This window comes from Trachypithecus francoisi, unplaced genomic scaffold, assembly GCF_009764315.1.
Source record: "Trachypithecus francoisi isolate TF-2019V2 unplaced genomic scaffold, Tfra_2.0 Lachesis_group11, whole genome shotgun sequence".
NCBI classification, from domain to species: Eukaryota; Metazoa; Chordata; class Mammalia; order Primates; family Cercopithecidae; genus Trachypithecus; species Trachypithecus francoisi.
The window spans coordinates 86,002,610-86,016,043 of record NW_022681456.1 but is presented as its reverse complement, the minus strand read 5'-3'; the positions used below and the strand labels follow the sequence as shown (position 1 = coordinate 86,016,043).

The window sequence follows — 13,434 nt, the reverse complement described above, 5'->3', positions numbered from 1 at the left end:
AATATAAGAACAAATATATAAATGAATGCATGATTCATACGCAACCCCATCTGTGAGACTGCAAGCTGTTCTGGGAGTAAGATGTCATATATGCTGTCATACCTATCGCCCTGTTCCAAGGAAGGGGCCAGTTTGAAGCTGCTGTGGCTCTCTTGGATGGATGGTGATGGGGCCATATAAAGAGTCAGAGGACCTTGACATGAGTCTCAGCTCTACAACTGGTCAGGCATCTGACTTTGGGTAAACAGACAAATTTAAATCTTCATTTTCTCATCTGAGATATCTTTTGAGGTTTACATGACACACTATATAAAAATGAATTATTTTAAACCATAAAGTCTGGTTTCTGGTCCTAGTTCCAACACTAATTGGATTAGCTTGGAAACTTTGGACTACTTAGTTCACCACAGAGAGGGTCTGTTACATTATTGGAAAAAACTAGGGATAATAACATGTCTTTAATAGAATATAATTGATTGCAAAACAAATGCAACTTATTAGTGTATGAACTCCCTATTTCTAATAGGAACTAACTGAACTAGTTCTTAGTTGATTCTTCTTGGCTTAGTCTAAACACACTGCTAGGCACAAGGTAGTCTTCCCATTTCTGCCTAACAAATGTTATTGCTCTTTTATTGGTCTCCTCAGTGTTCTTAAATTTTCCTCTTTCAATATTATTCTACCATATTTGCCTTATGAGATTTCTCATCTAGCACTGAATGACTTCAGAAGTCTTATTCGTGGCCCGTTTGCCTTCAGGTTCTCTCCTTCCGCAAAGATTTCTAGCTTCTGCAATTTCTGGGACAAAACTAAAACGCTAACATAAATAGTCTGAAATCCTGTGCATATACTATCAATATAATGAAAAATTTCCACTCTACTTATAATCAAAGACTAGTAAATTGAAACCAGATGGTGACACCAGGTCTACATCTATTTATATGAAAACTATTTTAAATTATAATACCTAGTGCTGGCAAGATTTGGTGAGACTGATATATCCTTCCATGTTGTTGGAAGCATTATATGTTGATACAATACTTTTGGCAAGATGAAATCTCAAATTTCTTTTGAAAATATATCCTAAGCAAGTGATTGAAGAGAAAAATAACCTGTGTGTGAAAAATTTATATTTCAGTATTTTTTTTCAAGATAGTTACACTAGGATCAACCCAAAGGTCTAATAACTGAGGAATAGCTACTTACATTTTAGTAGCACATAATGGAATATTTTCTAATGATTAAAATAATAATTACAGAGAAGAGGCGGAAACAGAAAATATTCTTGATATGGTATCTAGTAAAAAGATCAGAAAACACAGTTTAAATTCATTTGATTATATTAAAATGTGCACACCATTGGGGCTTATATGGAACTTAAAATGGAAACATAAACAGCTGAGTTGTTAGGGTGGAACAGAGTGAACAATTCTTTTGATTTTACTTTTTTTTTTTTTTTTTTTTGAGACAGAATTTTGTTCTTGTCACCCAGGCTGGAGTGCAATGATGCGATCTTGGCTCACTGCAACCTCTGCCTCCTGGGTTCAAGCGATTCTCCTGTCTCAGCCTCCCAAGTAGCTGGGATTACAGGTGCATGCCACCATGCCCGGTTAATTTTTGTATTTTTAATAGAAACAAGGTCTTACCATGTTGGCCAGGCTAGTCTTGAACTCCTGACCTCAGGTGATCTGCCCATCTTGACCTCCCAAAGTGCGGGGATTACAGGCATGAGCCACCACGCCCAGCCTGATTTTACTCTTTTAAAAATAAGTTTTTTATACTTTTAATGAAAAATATCTTTTTGGGTGGAGTAATATAAATTCACATTCTACCTTTTTGCTTCAAATTCAGCAATTAACTAGGCCTAATTCCAACAAGGAATATGCACCTCTTCTTTCCCCGTTCTAGTTTTTGCCCTACATACCTTCTAATAAAATTGCATTTGGCTGAAAAGCCATTTCTTTAAGAAGGAGGCTTGGTTGCTCAGTTGGAGAATAAAAATGGCTCAACAGTTTGATTTTTCTATTAGTTTTTCTGCCTTTTGCCTGCCCTCTGTCTAGCACTCTTCAATCCCAAATCTGTGGTCTAGGAAACTTGTCTGAAGAAGAGGACCATCCTGAGGCCACTCAGGAAGTTGGAGGCTGGGGTTTCTCTGCATTGAAAGGTCCCTAGTAGAGAAGGCAAAAGAAAAGCTTTTGAAGAGAAGAGTGTCTTGAAGTGAAGCATGCTGTGCTCCTGTGGAGTGGGAAGAAAGTGGTATTAAAGATGTTCTTTTCCTTCTTCTTCCCACACCCTAGTGGCAGACTTTGTGATCTCCCTGAGTAAATCTTTGTAGACACATGTTGTTTTGGGTTTTAAGGAATGAAAACTTTTTTTTTTTTTTATACTTTAAGTTCTAGGGTACATGTGCATATGGCAAGAATATGAACGGGGATTATAGAGTTTGCTTTATCCTGAAAAATTCTATGGAACTGCACAATTAGTCTCTGCTTTCTACCTATTTTGTATTGCTTGAGGATGGGACCTTGAACTAAATGACCTCTCAAATTAATTTCAGCCAAAGATCTTGGCATTTAGTTAGGAAATCCCCCACCAGAGAAAATGAGAATGCTCCAAACTCACTGTTACCCATAATTCACGATTGCTCCTCCTTGGCTTCCATCCAGCTCCCCATCTAGCAACTATGGCCCTTCACCCCCATTAATTTATTCCAAAGGAATCTTAGCCTTTTGTCCAAAATCTGATAAATGAAGGAAAAGGACAAACAATTACAGATTGATAAAGCGACAAACTGTTCAACTTCCTAAAATATCTTATTCCAGCTCTGTTCATGACCTATTTTTGTGAATTTGGCAAGGCACTTTCTGCTTCCTCTTTCTGAGCCAGTTCTCTGTGCTGTGCAATGAAAAGTTTGGAACAGTTGCTTATTAAGATTCCTCACATGTGGCAGTATGGGAAGGACTGACAAGGCCTGTTGACTCCAGTTCTTCCTGGAGATGAGCTACTGCCTACTGCCTTACTTTGAGAAACAAATGATGTGGAATGCTCAAAGAACTCACGCAGGTCTCTGGAAAATCTGGTTTTCTTTTCCAACCAGTTGACAACTCTATGGTAGTGCATTTAAACAATATTCAACATGTGTTTAGTTTTGGGAAAAGGCTAGTGTGTTGGCATGCGTGGGCTCTGGTTTCAGTCAGTACCTGCTAAGAGGCTTGGGTCATCCTCTTTTTCTTCCACCTCATTACTCCTTTACCACTCCTGGTTCAGAGGATGGCTCCTAGCCAGTTCGTGTGACTTTCTTCACTTTTTCTAGTCTTTTTCTACTTGCTATCCATGCACCAGGCTGGCCCTTGGAGAAGGAGAGAGAGTAATCTGGGCCCCAAGTTGCTGGGGATTAATCCATACTCATGGGGAAAGTAGTAGTATCCAGTGATCTGGGCCCCTGAGATGGGCATCCACTCCTGCCACTTTTGTGGTCTAGGGAAAGACCATGGAGTGAGGCACTGAAGGCTTGCTAACCCTTCTGCTAGCCAGGGACCAGCATGGGGCCTCCTCAGGTGTGATCTTCACTATACACCTGCATGCACACGTACTCACACCCACATTCTCTCACACAAATGCAAACAGACAAGCCTTCCTTCTAGAATCACAGGAGTCTATGGAGATAAAATATCACACGGATCACTTTATTTCTGTCTCCAACTAATACATGAGCCCCATTCAGCATCTCCAATAAGTGTCCATCCAGCCTCCATTTGAATGTCATCAACAACTCATTCCCATCAGTGGCTGTAGAAGTGATTCAAAGTTTGTTTGCCTCCATCCTACCTAAAATCCTGATATTACATGACCTATGTGACCATATCTATGAACATCCAAACTTCAGTATTTTTTAAAATACTAAAAAGGAACAAAAACCAAAGCAAAAAACAAAAACAAATAGCTCCCTTGACTTCACATCCTCTAAACATACTGCTTTATTTTCTCAATCTCCTTCATAGGAATACTTCTCAATAAAGTTAACTGTGGTTGATCTCTCCACTTTTTCACCTATCATTCTCTTTTCAACTTATCTAGCTGAAACTTCTCTCATCAATATTATCAACTACTTTTAAATCCAATATTACAAAATCCAGTGGTAGCTTTTCTGTTCTTTTATTTGAATTTTCAACGGTACTCAACACAGCTGACCTCTCTATTCTTGAAGCACTCTCTTCTCTTGGCTTTTGTGATACAAAATTCCTCCTTGTTCAATGGCTGCTGTGCCTCAGTTTCTCTTGGTGGATAATCCTCAGCTTGAACTAGAAATACTGGCATGCTACAGGGCTTCTTTCCAGAATTTGTTCTCCTTAGATGTTCTCGAAAACATTTTCCTTAGATGTTCTATGCCAGTCTTACAGTTCTGAATACTACATACACTCCAAATATTAGCCCTGACCATTTCCTAGAGCTTCAAAATAATATATATAACTGGATACTTGACATTCCACTCTGATATCTAATACAGACTTGGGCTTTTTAGTCAAAATGCAACCAACCAGCCATACTAACAAATCCCCAATTTTTGCCTTCCTAATATGCATTTCCCCAATTATCGTGACTTCAGTAAATGATGTACCATCATCTACCCAGTTGCCCAAGAAAAAATCTAGACTTACCTCAAGCCCTCTCTTTCTTTCCTGATCTATATCTAATGTAGCAGCAAGCCCTATAACTGTACTTCCAAAATACATTCCAAATTTCTCTTCTCTTTTTCTCTGATCAATCTTAGTAAAAAATACCATCAGATGTCACATGGAGTCTTGCAATAGCTCCTAATCATCATCCCTGATTCTACTCTTGTCCTTCTATAATTAGTGCTCCATAAAGAAGCCAGAGTAATCCTTCAAAACTCTCCTATATCACTGAGAATCAAACACAAATTCCTGATATCATGGTCTAAAAGTTACTATGGGATCTGACTGCGGACAGCGTTTTTTACTTATCACTTGCTAAGCTTCAGTCATGCAGCCTTCTTTCTGTCCCCAATTAACTCAAGTTTCTTCTGTGCCAAGGCCTCTGCATTAGCTCTTTCTTCTGACTGGAATGTCCTTCCTTCTGAGGATGGTGGGCTTCTTTTGTCATTGAATATTGACTCAAACACCACCTACTCCTCCAAAACTCATGTTGAAATTTAATCGCTATTGTATCACCATTAAGAGGTGGGGCCTTTAAGAGGCAATTAGTCCTTAACAGGTGGCTTGGCACAGTGGCTCATACCTGTAATCCTAGCACTTTGGGAGGCTGAGGCCGGTGGGTCACCTGAGGTCAGGAGTTTGAGACCAGCCTGGCCAACATGGTGAAATCCCATCTCTACTTTTTAAAAAGACAAAAAATTAGCTGGGCATGGTGGCAGGCACCTGTAATCCCAGCTACTTGGGAAGCTGAGGCAGGATAATCACTTGAACCTAGGAGGTGGAGGTTGCAGTGAGCTGAGATCATGCCACTGCACTCCAGCCTGGGCAACAGAGGGAGACTCCGTCTCCAAAAAAAAAAAAAGAGAGAGAGAGAGATGATTAGGGTCCACCCTCATGAATAGATTAATGCTGTTATCACGGGATGGGTTTCTGATTAAAAGGATGAGTTTGGTATGATCTCCCCTCAGTCTCATGTGCATGCTTGCCCTTCCACCATGTTATGTGACACAGCAAGAAGGCCCTCACCAGATGCAACTCCTCAACCTTGGATTCCTAGCCTCCAAAGTCATGAGTCAAATAAATTTTTTCTTCATATATCACCCAATCTATGGTACTATGTGACAGCAGAAAAATGAACTAAGACATCCCAGAAAGAAGCACATGGGTGTGCAGAGGTGGAATCAGTTCTGGTCACCAGTGACATTACCAAATTCTCTATCAGGGCCAGGAAGTAAACTCCCAGGAACAGCACAAAGAGCAGAGCCTGAATGTGGGCATCAGTAGACATTCCAAGGAGGATGAACTTGGAGATAATGCTGTGGTTCCTCAGAATCAAACAGAAAACTTTCCCTTGGAATAAAATAAATGTTTTAAAACTTCATTTTCTGCTTCCCTATTTCCTCTGAGTCTTAATTCTTTTTGCACATTATTTCTTGACCTTGGGATTAAGGTTCAAATTCTGAACCATCTTCACTAATTCTTTAGACACAATTAACATCTTTGATTTTGTTATATTCTATATCCTCAACCTTAGTCCAGTCTGATGCCATTAGGTCTTTCAAAAAAATTTTTTTATAATTTCAGCTTTTGTTTTAGATTTAGAGGTAAATGTGCAGGTTTCTTACATGGGTATATTGTGTGATGTTAAGGTTTAGGGTACAACTGATCCCATCACCAAGGTAGTGAGTATAACACCCAACAGTTAGTTTTTCAACCCTTGTCTCCCTTCCTCCTTCTCCTTGTAGTAGTCCCCAGTGTCTATTGTTGTCATCTTTATGTCCACAAGTACCCAATATTTAGCTGCCTCTTATACATGAGAACATGAGTTGCTTAGCTTTCTGTTCCTGCACTAATTTGCTTAGAGTAATGGCCTCCAGTTGCATCCATGTTGCTAAAAAGAACATGATCTCATTATTTTTTATGGCTGCACAGTATTCCATGGTGTATATGTGCCACATTTTCTGTATCCAATCCGGCATTGATGGACACCTAGGTTGATTCCATGTCTTTGCTAGAAAAAAAATATTTAGATGGAAAACAGACCATAGCATTTGCCAGTGCAGGAAGAAATTGCTAATGCAGCAGCAAAGGGGCTGATTGAAGGCGTGAATTTATTGCAAATGGGAATTCCATAATGATCCAGAGAATAGTGGAGGTCATGTTGGGAACAGGGATTCCTTATCCCTGCAAAATGAAGGAAAGCAAAGCATGTATAAAGTGGTACAGGGAAGGTAGGAATTGTAGTGTCTGGAAGGGAAAGACATTCTCTATTTATTCCTCTGTGCTGTCAATAAAGTACAAGGTAAGTCATCAGTAAGAGTGTGCTAGGGAGGCTAATGTTGGATTGATAGTAGTATGGAAGGTCTATCAATATTTTTATTATTAATTTGAGTCCAGTGGTCATTGTTGTGTGATTTTTCTCCAGTTTGGTATATGTGAAGAGTAAGTTGCCTTTATGTCAGACATGTGAGGGGATAGAGGAAGAGATGACTTAAGAAGTGAATTTAGTCTGTGTAAAAAGAGAAGTGATGATATGAGTGGCATGAGAATGAAAATGTGGCAGACACAAAGATCAGCATTCTCAATGCATGTGAGGAATGGTTGGCTTGGGAACACCAAATCATATTAATTAGTAAAGATGTGACTGTGTTAGAATAATGTGGTTGAAATTGAGGTTTTTGAAGGTGGTGTATGTAGAGGAAACAGGGACACAAGGAATTCATTTGGTGTTATTTTAATTAAGATGAAGATTTTTCTGTTGTTTAGTTCTTTCTCTTTTAGAAAAGAAGCCACATGATGTTTAAAAAAATTTAATATGTTACAGTTTTAAATTTTAAAAGGTACAGCCCAAGTAACATAGCCCAGAGATAGCCTAGATGTTTGGTTGTAAGATGGCACCTGCTCTCATTTTCTCCAGAAAAAAAATGTCTGAATCTTGCATCCTTTTCATTTCCTGTAGCTCACTGTCCTGATAGGTGGACAGAATTTAGAGATCTTATAAGAGTGGAAATATCAATGCTCTGGCATCCATAGAAATGGGATGTTGGTTGAGATAATCTATTGAGCCACAGGGAACTCAAATTACCTTCTTAATGTCCTCTCTTCTGTCTTTTCTAGAGTGGCAAGTGCCAGAATTCTAATTTCAGCTTCCCTGAAGTTTCATTACCCTAAAGAAATGTAGGCTTTTTGCTCCAAAGACCAGAGAAGGCAGCAGGATATAAGAAAATAAAGATGGACTTGAAGACATACTTGGGATTAGGACATAGTCCTAGTTCTGTTTCTTACTAGCTCTATGATCTTTGGAAGGGTTTTAAGCCTTTCTTATCTCAATTTTTCCAGCCATAAAATGGCATGTAACATCTCTCTTACATGGTTTTAAGACTTTTATTTAGATAACTTATGGGCAGTGATCAGCACAATTAGCCAATTGGTTATGATTAGACTTTGATGTTACCCATTGCCTTAATTTTAATACTTCAATATTTCCAAGCAAAAGAAGAGTCAATCCTGAGAGCAGATCAGAATATGTTAGTGAATAGAGAAATAAAAACAAGATCAAGGAGGGATAGATGATGGGGGATGGGAGAGAATGACCCTACTATGACAGCAGAGCTCCAGGAACGCTCAATGACAAAGAAAGTACACAGCAAGGGAGACATGGAGGACAGGAAGGGATGAAAAGAACTGATAAGTGCCTGAGGAGCTGGCCAGAGACATCAAGGCCGACCTAACTCTTGTTATCCCCAATGGAGAGAGCCTCAAGGTACTCTGACCCATTAACAAATGCCCCAATAAACCTTCATACAGGAGGAAAAGAACAACAACTACCTTTCTCTAGGAACAGACTTCTTTTGTCGATGTAGGTGTCAGTATTAGAAAAAAGAACCCGGAGGCGGAGCTTGCAGTGAGCTGAGATCCGGCCACTGCACTCCAGCCCCGGCGACAGAGTGAGACTCCGTCTCAAAAAAAAAAAAAAGAAAAGAAAAGAAAAGAAAAAAGAAAAAAGAAATACATGAAAAAGACAGCTGGTATCGGTTCGGCTGCTGGGGTCGGATTCCGCGGTCCCAGCCCTTCCCCACCGCAGACGCTGAGGAGTTGCAGGTTTCTTCGCCGCCCCCGCCGCCTCCCTCTTCTCCCTCCTCCTCAGAGGCCTCTGCAGCATCTTCCCCGGGCGGCCCAGTGAGTTTGGGCTGACCAGTTCTGAGCAGGAGCAGCGGCCGAACGGTGGACCCGCTGGAGGAAGTGGAGCTGCAGATCGGAGATGCAGCCTTTTCATTAACCAAACTTCTTGAAGCCACATCTGCAGTATCAGCTCAAGTGGAAGAACTTGCCTTCAAATGTACAGAAAATGCACGTTTCCTTAAAACGTGGCGAGACCTCTTGAAAGAGGGCTATATCAAAACCACAATGAGATACCATCTCACACCAGTTAGAATGGCAATCATTAAGAAGTCAGGAAACAATAGATGTTGGAGAGGATGTGGAGAAATAGGAACACTTTTACACTGTTGGTGGGATTGTAAACTAGTTCAACCATTATGGAAAACAGTATGGCGATTCCTCAAGGATCTAGAACTAGATGTACCATATGACCCAGCCATCCCACTACTGGGTATATACCCAAAGGATTATAAATTACTCTACTACAAAGACACATGCACACGTATGTTTATTGCAGCACTATTCACAATAGCAAAGACTTGGAATCAACCAAATGTCCATCTGTGACAGACTGGATTAAGAAAATGTGGCACATATACACCATGGAATACTATGCAGCCATCAAAAAGGATGAGTTTGCGTCCTTTGTAGGGACATGGATGCAGCTGGAAACCATCATTCTTAGCAAACTATCACAAGAAGAGAAAACCAAACACCGCATGTTCTCACTCATAGGTGGGAACTGAACAATGACATCACTTGGACTCGGGAAGGGGAACATCACACACTGGGGCCTATCAGGGGGAGGGGGGAGGAGGGAGGGATTGCATTGGGGAGTTATACATGATATAAACGTTATGCACATGTACCCTAGAACTTAAAGTATAATAAAAAAATAAATAAATAAATAAATAAATAAAAGAGGGCTATAATTCTTTGAAACCTGATGACTAATTTGGCATACTTCGTTGTTTAATAGTGATTGCAATCATTCGTACTTCTTATGTCATATTTGTACATGTACCACACGTATAGAATGACCTCTGTCCAGCAGTTCTGTATATACTCAGAATGAAATTTTTCTTGGTTTTCTTGGCTTCTGTGAAAGCGGAATACCGATGCTGTTTTTGTTGCGGACCAGTACTAGTTTGTCCTTAAATACTTTATGCCTCTGAACTTTCACAGAATCCTTTGTGAAAGTCAACTTCATCAATACATGGTTAATATTAATAGAGCCACAGTGCTACCATTAGCAAACTAGGTAGACCATTATTTGTTTTGCAACAAGATGCTAAGCATGGCAGAGTTTGAAGTTGCGTTTCATGTTAAGGACCATGGGAGGTAACTTTAAGGTTGCCAGTGGTGGATCCATCTCCATTAGGCTAAGTTGTCTACAGCTAACGATTGTGTCTTTATTCTATATCCCCAGCACCTAAAACAGGTTCACACAACACTCACTAAATGTTTGTTGAATAAAAGAGTTAACAAACACAATTAAAAGCTTTTTCTCTTCCTATATTTAGCATGAAGACTGTCATTGTTTCTTTAGAAAATGTGTGAATCTGAACTTTATTGACTTGAAGAAAAACATTCTTTTTTTTTTACAGAGATTTGGACTTTGATGATAGGTTTTAAAATATATGATAAATATTTTTTGTATTGTTTTTTAAGACTTTGCTTCAGAAAAGAAGACTGTCTAGAAAGAATGCAATTTTTTTCCCTATTTATTTCTGTGGTTACTGCTTTTGGAGTTTAACCGTGTTTGTATTTGATATTTGTATATGTTTGATGGCTATTTTTAAGGTGCCTTATCAGATTTATGGTTCTGTGCTATTACTTTTTGAGCTTTGCAAGTTGTGTACATAATAATTCTAAAGAAGTTACTTTGTTTGCAATGCATCAAATTTAAATGATGTGTTTTTTTTGTATTATTTGACCTTAGTGACAGTGTTCTATTTTGCATCCTGTATATTATGTTGCTTTTGGTATTTTGTGCTGTGTGTCAACTATTAAGCCAACTAATTCTCCACCATATATAACTTCTGGACATCTTTGATATGACATCTTAATTCTTTGTAGATATGAAGATATGTACAGAACTATATTCTAACACCCAGCAATGGGGCTATGAGAGGGGACAGATGGATGGGCAAAGAATAGTTTTGTTTAACATATTAGTCATAGTTCTTGATTAGTTTTTTCAGTTAAAGATCACACATAGGGTGTGATTTCTATATCAAAGATATGCTTATTTCAGTATTAGAAAAATATTCTTACATGTCCTGAAATATGCCTATTTCAGTATTAGAAAAATATTCTTACGTGTCCTGAAAATTGCAATTTTTTAAATGTGTAAAAATAAATTCTTGTTAAAAGCACATTTATTTCCATTTCTTTGGATTCATTACCTTAAAACTTTTTACTGACATATTTCAAAGATACAGGAGAGGTAAATGAGTTCAAGAAAATCCATGTATTTCTACCATGCAGATGTAATAAATGTTAGGATTTGGCTGTATTTTCTTCAGATACACATATATATGTAATTGCAAATATTAGATACATTTGAAGTTTGTTTTGTTACCTCTTTGTTCCTGTCCCTTTCCTCCCTCCCCAGAGTCCCCAGAGGTAACCACTAGAGGTGGCATATATTCTAGCGTGTGTTTTTATATTTTTAATACAAATACATTTTTTAAAACGCTATAAAATATTGTTTTATGTATGTGGTAGCCAGCCTCCAGATGGCACCAGTGATCCCTGGCCTCCTGGTGTTCATTCCCCTGGTATAGCCTTCTCCTGCATTTTACAGTGCTGACTTTTGTAACTACCAGGATATTGAGCAAGTGCAGTGTGTGATTTCTGAGGCCATATTTTTTACTCCTTTTTTTTTTTTTTTTTTTTTTTTAAAAAGACAAGATCTCACTCTATTGCTCAGGCTGAAGTGTGGTGGCAGGATCACAGCTCACTGTAACCTTAAACCTGGACTCAAACGATTCTCCCATCTCACCTCCTAAAGCACTGGGATTACAGGCATTTTTGCTCATTTTTCTATTTTGTTTTTTACTTGTCAGTTGTTAGATATTACGTATTTTGAATACTAATAATCTGTTATGTATATTTCAATTATCTTGTTTAGTCTGGTTTGTCTTCATATTTTGGTTATGAAATCTTGCATTTTTAAATTTTAATGTAATCTTACCAATCTTTCATAATGATTTGCTTTTTCTGGTTTTTGTATAGGAAATGTCATAAAAATAGTCTTATTCAGCCTTCCACAAGTTACAAAATTTTTGTTTTTAACTTTTAGATGCTTAGTCCAATTGAAATTTGTTTTCGTTTACGGCATGATTTTGGAATCTTGTTTTAATTATTTTTGCACATTTATAGCTGTTCCTCCTAGTATCAATGTTTCAAGTGCAACATCTGTCATGCAGTTACTATATAAGGGCCAGATTCTGACCTTTCTGTTCTTTTGATCTGAAGGAAATTTGAACATGCCACCCCCAAATACACCGATTTGGCATACTGATTATTTCAAGCTAAAGGTACTTGAGAAACAGTAGTTGCAGAAATGGCTATCTTAACTGTCCTTTCCTACCTGTAGCAAGCCATACAGACTTCTTTGAGAAAGATGCTTTCCTGATACCAAGATGAGAAGATGGCTCTCATCAACTGAGACAGTACCAGAGAAATCTACAAACAAACCTTACTGTTAGTTTCTTGCCATATGTTTACCTTCCCACAGTTTCTGCCTCTGGAAGCCTAAAACTGCTTTCCTTTGTCTTGTCACACTTCTCTGAAATGTATTCTTTGTGGAAGATGCTATATAATGTAATCCAGAGTTGTAAGCCACTACTTGTGTTTACCTTTTCATTGAGTTTTCTCCTGTGTGATGTACACTGCATATATTAATAAAATTACTTGTTTTTCTCTTGTTAAAAAGAAAGAAAGAAAGAAAAAAGAAATATATTAGTTCATGTGCCAGGAGCCTTCCAGGTAAAGAGCTCAAAACCCTTTTCTAGATTGTTCTAATCTTGTGCTGAATCCAAAAACAAGAGAAATATAATTTTGAGAAGTTCTGATTCTTGACAAGATATTTGAGCACTTAGACTATTTCAAACATGATTCCACTGTTGGGGTTTTTTTTTTTTTCACTACTTTCTCTTATCATTCTAAATATTACCCCCAAGAATGTCATGCAAATAAAGACTTCTAAAATCCAGCCATTCAGAAAAGCAGCTAGATGATAATACCCAGTGGGTGGGCAGCTGAGCCTGCAAGCCCAGGAGGCAGCTGAGTTGATGTCTTGCATTCCTTGGCATTCAACCAGAAGCAAATTTTTGACCTCATTATCTCAGAAATTTCCTTATATGTGTGGATGTATTGACCAAGACAGCCTCAACATTCACCTCAGTTTGACTAAACTTTAGACAAGTTTCTTCCTGAATATAAGCCTTAGCTACCCTTTTCTTAGAGCATTTACTTTAGAAAACTTGAAATTGCAAATTCTTTCTCTGCCTCTTTGAAATGTATGTAAATATTCTCCAATCCTCTTGCCAGTTTTACAACCCAGGGAATAATCTTTCTTAAGGACCTG

At 38.3% G+C, this 13,434-nt stretch overlaps 1 protein-coding gene across 1 annotated transcript; it reads left to right on the top strand.

Annotated features, from left to right (window-relative positions):
* The first annotated feature begins 8,255 nt into the window (after window positions 1-8,255).
* Window positions 8,256-12,779, top strand: CUNH4orf46 (chromosome unknown C4orf46 homolog). The gene is given in 4 exon segments (XM_033223488.1): window positions 8,256-8,315; window positions 8,484-8,535; window positions 8,698-9,059; window positions 9,756-12,779. Coding segments are annotated over 4 exon segments (510 nt in total). The 3' UTR covers window positions 9,792-12,779.
* The last annotated feature ends 655 nt before the right edge of the window (window positions 12,780-13,434 follow it).